The sequence below is a fragment of the Nelumbo nucifera genome, chromosome 6 (assembly GCF_055504915.1).
Source record: "Nelumbo nucifera cultivar China Antique chromosome 6, China Antique-T2T, whole genome shotgun sequence".
Classification (NCBI taxonomy): domain Eukaryota; kingdom Viridiplantae; phylum Streptophyta; class Magnoliopsida; order Proteales; family Nelumbonaceae; genus Nelumbo; species Nelumbo nucifera.
In genome coordinates this window covers 50,454,351-50,464,566 of record NC_142654.1, presented here as the reverse complement: position 1 = coordinate 50,464,566, position 10,216 = coordinate 50,454,351, and the positions used below count along the sequence as shown (strand labels likewise).

The 10,216-nt window shown below is 41.1% G+C and overlaps 1 protein-coding gene across 1 annotated transcript; it reads left to right on the top strand.

Annotated features, from left to right (window-relative positions):
• Nucleotides 1-8,006: 8,006 nt before the first annotated feature.
• On the top strand, nucleotides 8,007-9,967 carry LOC148791037 (uncharacterized). Its single transcript, XM_088890379.1, has 5 exons — nucleotides 8,007-8,426; nucleotides 8,520-8,702; nucleotides 8,769-8,965; nucleotides 9,334-9,477; nucleotides 9,568-9,967. The coding sequence occupies exons 1-5, from the start codon at nucleotides 8,007-8,009 to the stop codon at nucleotides 9,965-9,967; spliced, it is 1,344 nt and encodes a 447-aa protein (XP_088746505.1).
• Nucleotides 9,968-10,216: the final 249 nt, after the last annotated feature.

Here is a 10,216-nt window from a genome sequence, read left to right as displayed (position 1 = left end):
TTCGGTGGCGAAAGGATATACTCAGAAAGAGGGCATCGATTATGAGGAAACTTTTTCACCTGTGGCCATGCTTAAATCCATTAGGATCCAACTAGCTGTAGCAGCATACCATGACTACGAGATTTGGCAAATGGATATCAAAATTGTGTTCCTGAATGGAGATTTTACTGAAGATATCTATATGCAGCAACCGCAAGGTTTCATAGCTGCGGGTCAAGAACACATGGTATGTAAGTTAAATAGATCCATATATGGACTTAAGCAAGCTTCTCGGAGTTGGAACATCCGGTATGACTCTACTGTCAAAATGTTTGACTTTGAGCAGAATCTGGATGAGCCCTGTGTTTATAGGAAGTCCAGTGGGGATAATGTTACATTCCTGGTTCTGTATGTACATGACATTCAACTCATTGGGAATAACGTAGGAATGTTGACTACGATGAAAGTATGGCTTTCACAATAATTCTCCATGAAAGATCTTGGAGAAGCCTCCTATATACTGGGTCTTTGACTCTATAGAGATAGATCGAAGTGGATAATAGGATTATCCCAATCTACTTACATTAACAAAATAGTCAAGAGATACAGCATGTAGAACTCCAAGAAGGGAAATGTTCCTTTCAGGCACGGAGTCACTCTCTCCAATAAGATGTCTCCCAAGACTTCTGAGGAGATTGAGGGCATGAAGGACGTTCCCTATGCCTCAGCCGTAGGGAGCATCATGTATGCCATGTTGTGTACTCGTCCTGACATTGCTCCGGCAGTGAGTGTGGTAAGAAGATTCTAGGCCAACCCAGGGCAGGAGCATTAGACAAAAGAGTTTTGTCTGATATTCGATGGTAGCTCACTACAGATCCAGGGGTATACTGATGTCGATTTCCAGTCGGATCCAAATGATAGAAAGTCAACATCTGGGTATGTTTTCACGATAGAATCATGTTCTATTTGTTGGAAAAGTAGCAAACAGGGATCCACGGCAGACTCCACAACCGATGTCCTATACATAGCCGCAAGTGAAGCTGCCAAGCAAGCCGTGTGGATGAAAAAGTTCATTCACGAATTGGGAGTAGTTCCATCCAGCACATCACCCATCCCGTTGTTGTGTCACAACAATGGAGCCATCGCTCAGGCAAAGGAGCCACGAGCCCACTCGAAGTTTAAGCACACCGAGAGGAAGTACCACGTACTATGGGAGATTGTTGGTAGAGGGGACATCCTGATTCAGAAGGTAGCATCAGCGGAGAATGTAGCAGACCCATTGACTAAGCCACTCACACAGAAAGTGTTTGAGAAACACGCGGAAAGTCTGGGACTCCGGCTTGTACCCGATTGGACCTAAGTGCAAGTGGGACAGTGTATGCCCTTAGCTCCAATCAGATTGATGTACTTATGACATTTATTGTAAATGAATAAAGTGCATATTTGATTCATGTTACTGTGGTGTGTTTCTGTGTAATACCCTTAAACTGGACACATAATGAGACTCGTGTTAGTTTAGAATGTTCACAGGCATTGGATAAGTTTGGGGAGATTTATCCTGCTAAGGCTGACACTGGTGTGTTGCCAAGTGTTGGGGTGGCCTATCTCAGCTGCCAGGGTGAGACCCAAGGCACATGCAGTGTAGGTTTACCTGAAACCCTGAACTAGACCAGATTTCCAGTATTGCCCTGGACCTTGGTGATTAGTGGGCAAAACTAGAAAGTTGCACCTGACCCCTAGACTCGATTATGATACTGCACTAGGTGTCAGATTGGGTTGTCTTTGATATGCCAATCAGTGAGATCCTTAGCGAGGGTCAAAACCTGGGTATGTTGGGACAGCCCGAGAATTCATCTGAGTGGGTGATCATAGTGACAGGATCAGCCCCTTTGTTGGACAAAGGTAATGATCGAGGATGCACTCTCTCTGATGGAAACCAAGACTGCTGGTAGCCGATTTCAAACGTTGAAATTTGTTTTGCAAAATATATTTTATATACGGATATAAAAATATATATTATGGTTTCAAATTGTTTGCAAAAGGTTTTAATTCCTGAGATCCATGTGAGTAGAGAGTGCAGCACTGTTCCTTGCAGCCGAGGGAGAGGTCCTCTCTTGTCGGGCAGTGTATGATCATTATGGGCTGAGAGGTTAAGTGTAAGACCATTGTGGGTAATACCTGATGGGATAATCTTGCATCTGCCCATAGTCCCTAGATTTTTATAAGGTGGCTTGGCCCAGGGACCACTTAGTGTAAGTGTTGGGCCCATTAGGAGTCCATGTGATGGGCTTCAGGGGGTTCACTATCTTTTCAATGAATTCGGCCAGGCCTTGTAACAGATGTTGGGCTGAACCCTTGTGGCTGATGTGTAGATCAATGTTTGGGTCCCACGCCATACAAAGAAGCCCAACTGGGCAGCAATTTGGAAGCATTTCGAGCACTTAGACTTCATGGGCCTAAAAGCCCATTTCGAACTGGGCTGATATGATCAGTTAAATAAGGGGGCAGATCTGGGATTAAATTAGCAGATAGGATAGGGTCTTACCCTATCCTCTCAGAGAGTCTAGATCTGAATATTGATTCAGATTTGGAAACTTCCTAATGAGATTTGGAGAGAGTTGATCTAATCTGCAGATAAGATAAGGGCTTATCCTTATCTCTTAAAGAGAACTCCTAATCCAAATACAGATTTGGATTAGGAAACTCCTAATGAGATTAGGAGCTCTCTTTAAGGCTATAAAAGGAGGACGGGGTGAACCATTCATCCCATCCCAAAAATCTCAGAGATACAAGATCTCAGAGCACAGAGAGAAGTCGAATACAGTGTGATTGCGCCTTCTCCCTGCGTTCTCCTCCTGCCGCCGCCATACTGCCAGTTCGTTCTCCAGTTATGTAGGAGTGATCAAGATCAGATCTTGATATCAGTCTTTGGAGAAAGACTGATTTGAAGTTGTTTTCACTGCCTCCATCGAATTCTTATGAAGGGTTCAGTTCTTGGGAAGAACACTGCTGATTCTGCTCCACCCTACACTGTGTCATCTTTAGTGGGAGCAGTCTTTGGAGATTTTCTTTGGGCATGAACACCTTCATTGGGAGATACTATTTCTTCATATCAGGTATATCCCTCCCCTTCCTTTTGGTTCAGATCTGGTTCAGTTCTTGGTTCAAGATTGATCCTTGAAAAATGCAGTTTTTCTAAAACAGGGAATGCGATTCCCACATGGGAGAGAGAAATTTTGAAATTTGCCCTACCTTCCTGTAGGGTTCGGCCATCCATATGATGGATCTCTCATGCCTTCATCATGGACATTTGTGCGGTGATAAACTGCTTTAGGACCTTCTGATGAGTAGAACGATTCTGCTCCTCATACATTGTCCTTAGACTATCCAAGATATCTTTGGACACTTCGATCTGATTGAATTGTCGCTGTAGCTGATTGTCTAAGGAGGCTAGGATTTAGCACCGGGCAAGAAAGTTTTTCTCTTCCCATTCTTGATATGCCCTCCTGTGGGCCACATAAGCCCTATCAATCGGACGATTTGAAGTAGGGTTCTTAGCAACTTTGTCCAATTTCTTGGACGTCAGAACCAGCATAAGGTTACGATACTAATCAGTGTAATTTGGGCCCTTAAGCTTATTATCATCCAACAGTTTGGTGAATTGTCCGTTTTCCATTTCTGATAAAAGGCAAAGCAAATACTAGTCCACAACCCGATTTGATTCATGTTATCTACATAGATATGGCTTTTAATCTATGTTCCATTTCCATTTGTTCATCTCTGAGATTTCCCTCTTATCACAGTGACAGAAACTGCAAACTATATCTCTGGAAATGTGCAAAACCACATAGGGTGCATGGAGCCAACTGTTTCAACTGCATAATCCCCCCACCTTCTGTGAAGGATCACATCCACTCATCTCATGAGCTTTCCCTTTGGCCTCTGTCAAACAAGGTTCATTGCCATTTTAGGTTTTAAACCTTTCTGTCCAATGAGTGCTTACCCATCATATTCGTGAACGCCAAGGTACCATGAGAGAGTATTCCATTTTAGAATAGGCCCCTCCCGCATCGGTCTATGACGCCCCTATCATCTTATGAAACAATCCAACAGATCCAACAGCAAATGGATAGCCCAATTTTATTGTGCATTTCCTCATTACTGGATAACCCATCTTCTTGTTAATGATGGAAGGCCTTTAGAGAGTTCATCATATGAATCTCCTTATCTCATGCACTCATATTTTAGTGGAGGGAATGAAATATTACGCCCTAGTTTTTATTTAGGTTAAACCAAAGTGACTCCCACTGACTTTCTCAAAGCCAGATTCAAATGGGCCCTAAACGGCTAGGATTCCACAAGGTTCCTCCTGGGGAGGAAGCTGATGTGGAGCCCACCAAATGGGGAGATCATCCAATGATCTTATGAACACCATGGCAATGATGTGCATTGATCCATGGTGTGCAAAAGAGCCACTATCGAAATAATAATGGGCGAAGTACTTATGGTCCATGTACGCAACACATCACACATCCATACATCACATGCCTGAAATAAATTGATCCAATCAATTAAAATATTTATAAAATCCTTAATTAATTAGATTAAATCAGTATCTATCCAAAAGAGGCCACAATGTTATCATATAACTTTATCTAGGTACATGGGTTGTACTGCAAAAGGCAATTCGGCCTAGGTAGCTAAATTAGGGCTGATTCAGTTTTCTCATATTAAATTTAGGTTTTACAGAGGTCGGCCGAATTAAAACTTGAAGTGGGCCATCAACTCTCTGGCCTGAATCGAATTAGGGTTAGAAAAAACCAACCCCATTGAACCAACAATTCAGTCCAACCAGTTTGGACCAAATCTGGTGTAAATCTGCCCAAGTTTTGGTGTCCAGTTTATGATTTAATTCAAGAATAATGATCTGAAAATACATTAATTCAAGATAATCAAATTCTCAAGAAACTAAAATCATAGGGCTGCGCTGTGATTTTCTTGGAAATCCTACAAACCTGCAAAGAACAATTAATCGCAGATTATAGAATCGATATCTGCAAAATTGCAGATTGTAGAACTTGTTTCTACAAAAATTTCTTCTCCTCTGTTGCGCATTCCAGCAACCTCCAGATGGAAATAGAATACAAATACCTAATTTTTCTATTATTACATCACATCCAATTCCTATACAATTTGTTTAAAAATAAAATAAATTATTTACAGACCAGAATTGAATAGAAGAGAAATAGCAGGGTGTGCCATTCTTGGCACCATAAAGATTTGATCTCCATCACATGTGCAGCCCAAAATTTCAAGAAAAATTCACAAAACAATTCTATAAATTTTAGACAATAATAAAGATTTATTTCCAAATCATCTACCCATAGTCTGGGAACCAATTCCCAAAAAAAACGCTAACTACGCAAATTGGGTAGAACGTCGCTTGCCCATTTGCACAAATTTAGATCTGTTCTAATTTGGTTCAAGACTATAACCTAGCTCTGATACCACTGAAGGGATGGGAGATCCATCATATGGATGGCCGAACCCTGCAGGAAGGTTGGGCGAAATTTCAAAATTTCTTTACTCCCATCCGAGAATCCTATTCCCAATTTAGAAAACTACATTTTCAAGGTTCATTCTTGCAACCAAACCAGACAAAATTTGAAAACAAATTAAGGGAGGGATATACCTGATATGGAATCCACGCAAGAATGCTCCTCCCAATGTAGGTGTTCACGCCCAAAGAGTGTATCAAATCCTCCCTCCACTGATGATTACACAACTTAGGATGAGGCAGGATCAGCAGGTAGTTCTTCACCAAGAACTAATGATTCCTCAGCAACAATCAAATGGGATAGTGAGAACAACTTCTAAATTGTTTCTTCTGGCAAGAAACAATATCAAGATCGAATGTTGATCCAATCCAAGAACTGGAGATCGAACAGGGTAGGGCGGCAAGAGCAAGAAGAAAAAGAGCAGAAGGCAAGATCAGTCTAACTATGTTGTCTTCTCTCTATATTCAGTGAGTGTGTTTTGAAGGTTCACCCTGCTCTCTTATTTATAGCCTTAAAGAGACAATTTCCTAATCTCATTAGGAGATTCCTTATCCAAATCTTTTATTTGGATTTGGACTCTTTAAGTGATAAGGATAATCCCTTATCTTATCTACAGATAAAGATCAGCCTTCCTAATCAAATTAGGAGTTCCTTTGATCCAAATCTTTATTTGGATCTGGACTCTTTAAGTGGAAAGGGTAATCCCTTATCTTATCTTCTTATCCAAATCCCAAATCCACCCCTATTTAATTAATCTAATTAACCCAGTTCAAAATGGACCTTTAGGCCCATTAAGCTTCTAGGCTCACTTCCACTTTAATGCTAGCTATCTTGGCTCTCTTTGTATGGTGTGGGACCCTATCATTGATCTATACATTAGCCACATAGATTCAGCATGGCCTCTGTTACAAGACCTGACCGAATTCACTACTGAATACAGCGAACCCCTGAGTCCATCACTATGGGCTCTTAATGGGCCCAACATTTACACCAAATGGTCCTTGGGTCCATCCATCTTATGAAGGCCCAAAGACTGTGGGAAGATGCAAGATTAGCCCATCAGGTATAATCCTCAATTGTCTTATACTTAACCTCTCAACCCATAATGATCAAACACTACCCGACAAGAGAGGACCTCTCCCTCGGCTGCAAGGTGCAGTGCTGCACTCTCTACTCCCATGGATCCCGGGAATTAAAACCTTTTACAAACATTTTGAAACCATAATATATATGTATACCTCTATATAAATATATTTTGCAAAAACAAATTTCAACGGTTGAAATCAATTACCGGCAGTTTAGGTTTCCATCAGAGAGAGTGCATCCCTGATCATTCACTTTGTCCAACAAAGGGGTTGATCCTGTCACTATGATCACCCACTCAGATGAATTCTCGGACTGTTCCAACATACCCAGGTTTTGACCCCCTCTAAGGATCTCACTAATTGACATATCAAAGATAGCCCAGTCCGACACCTAGTGCAGTATCATAATCGAGTCTAGGGGTCAAGTGTAATATTCCAGCTTTGCCCATCTATCTCCAAGCTCCAGGGCAATACTGGAGTTTTGGTCCGGTTTAGGGTTTCAAGAAAACTCACACTGCATGTACCTCAGGTCTCACCCTGGTAGCTAAGACAAGCCACCCCAACCAACTTGGCAGTACACCAGTGTCAGCCTTGGCAGGATAAATTTCCCAGATCTATCCAACGATTGTGAAGGTTCTAAACTAACATGAGTCTCATATGTGTCCAGCTTAAGGGTATTACATAGAAACACACCATAACAACATGAATCAAATAATTCATTTACAATAAATGTCATAATGTATATCATGTTGATTGGAGCTTAGGGTATACACTGTCTAACAGATATGATAGTAAAATCCAGGAAAGTTGAGGATCATTTATAGGTCCTTCGCAAATTGTTTGACAAACTCGGGCGCTTTAAGCTTTACCTCAATCCTTAGAAGTGCATTTTTGGAACATAGTCAGGTAAACTACTTGGGTTCATAGTTAGCAAGAGGGGAATTGAAATAGATCCTACCAAGAAGTTCAAAGTTTCTTGGTCCGTTTATAGTATGTTCGCAGATTCATTGCACAATTGACCCCCATTTGCAAACCCATATTTAAGTTGCTTAAGAAGAACACTCTGATAGTCTAGAATGAAGATTGTCAAACTGCTTTTGATAAAATCAAGGGTTATCTCGCTCATCTCCCTGTGTTGGTAACTCCGATGCCAGGTCGGCCCCTCCTTATATATCTTTTAGTTCAAGAGAGTTCAGTAGGTTGTATATTGGGTCAGCATGATGAAACCGGGAAGAAAGAAAGGGTCATCTACTACCTGAGTCAGAAGTTTAATGAACATGAAGGTCATTACACAATGGTAGAGAAATCTTGTCTCGCCCTCACCTGGGCTTGTCAAAAGCCACGACACTATTTGTTGTCCTACCCTATCCTTCTCATATCCAAAATGGATCCTTTGAAGTATTTGTTTGAAAGGCCAACAATTACCAGCAGGATTTCTAAATGGATTATGCTCATATCAGAATTTAGCATCACATATGTAACCCAAAAGGAAATCAAGGGTCAGGCTATAGTAGATTATTTGGCAGGAAGCCCTTCCACCAATTATGATGCTTTGATGATAGATTTTCCAGATGAATCCATTTTAGAAGTACATGGCCAAGATTATGAGAGATGGACCACTTATTTCGATGGATCCTCTAATTTGAATGGCTGGGGAGCAGGTATTATTCTTGTACATTGTGACAGTTTGCATTATCCTTTTGCTATTAGCCTAGATTTTGCCAATACCAACTATACATTTGAGTGGGAGGCTTGTTTGAGAGCCCTTTACATAGCAAAAGATTGCGGTATTAAGGAAGTGGATGTTTTTGGAGATTCCTTCTTAGTCATCAGCCAAGCCTGAGGTGATTGGGAGGTCCGGGATCATTGGCTGACCCTTTACTATAATTGCCTTCAGGAGGTGTTGAAGAGCTTCAGGAATGTTACCTTTAACTGTTTGCCTTATCAAGATAATCATTTTGTTGATGCATTGGAAACTTTGGGATCAGCCACAAGATTTTTAAAACTGGATGATGTTGAGCCCATTGACTTGTATAAGGATATGGAACCCACATATAGGCGTAAAGTATACACCCTCATGGTAAACGAAGGAGAGCTTATTGGGAAACCGTGGTTCTATGACATTATGAATTTTTTAGAGCATTAGATTTTCCCAGAAGGGACAGACACCAAGGACCGAAGGGCTTTGGTGCGGTTGGCTAGCCAATTTGTTCTATCTCAAGGGATCCTGTACAAAAAGTCTCCAGGTTTGCCTTGGTTGAGGTGTTTAGATGAAATGGAAGCACAAAAGAAAATAGAAGAAGTTCATGATGGAATCTGTGGGCCTCATATGAATGGACACATGTTAGTTAAGAAGCTCATCTAAATGGGTTTTTTCTAGATGACAATGGACGAGGATTGCTGTAATCATGTCAGAAAGTGTCATGCCTGCCAAATATTCAGTAACAAGATTAATGCACCTCTGTCAGAGTTATATCTCCTTGGCCTTTTTCTGTTTGGGGTATGGACATGGTAGGCCCACTTCAGTCTGCTTCTAATGGGCACAAATTTGTATTGGGGGATATTGATTATTTTATTAAGTGGGTAGAAGTAATGACCATCGCTCATCCCACAATAAAGAAAATGGTGTAATTCATTCGCAATCATATCATTGAATGATATGGGGTCCCTCATGAGATCATACCTGATAATGGCAAGAATTTTGTTGGTAGAGAAGTTAAAGAGTTATGTGAACAATTCAAGATCAAGCAGCTTCATTCTTCTCCAAACTGCCCTCAAATGAATGGTGCAGTAGAAGTAGCGAATAAGAACATAGAAAAGATCCTGAAGAAGATGTCCCTCACTCATAAGTCTTGGTAGGATATCCTCCCTTTTGCATTACTTGCATACAGAACTTCCATCCACACCTCAACCAAGGCAACCCCTTGTTCATTAGTGTATGGTAGGGAGGTAGTGCTCCCTACAGAAACTGAAGTACCTTCTTTAAGAATCTTGCTAGAAGCAGAAATCCTAGAAGCTGAGTGGGTAAGAGCAAGGTATGAACAGTTGGCGCTCTTGGATGAAGCTCAATTGACAGCCTTGACACATGTACAAGCCTACCTGAGGCGAATGACACGAGCATTTAACAAGAAGGTTCACCTACGTGATGTCCATCCTGGTGATCAGGTCCTTCGTAGAACAATTCCAAATCAACAAGACACTAGGGGTAAGTTTGCCCTAACATACAAAGGCTCGTACGTTGTAAAGAGACATTTGTCTAGAGGAGCCCTCATATTGAGCCGAATGGATGATGAAGATCTCCTTGAGCTAGTTAATCTTGATCAAGTGAAAAAATATTATGCATGAACATGTGTTTCTTATGTATATGCCATATGCTCTCCTTTGAAATGAAATGATGCCTTTATCGACCGTTTGTTTTATCCAAAATAAGTCAAGTTCCTGTGTTCATATTCTGATTCACTTGTTAGCCCTTTGAGCTTGCTGGTAAACTCTCTTTTTCATGTAAAACCATCCCGATGAGGACTGGCTATGGTAAAACCCAGTTAGAATATTTAAGTGAAAATTCGAGAACTTCTCAAGATACCTTTTTCTCAA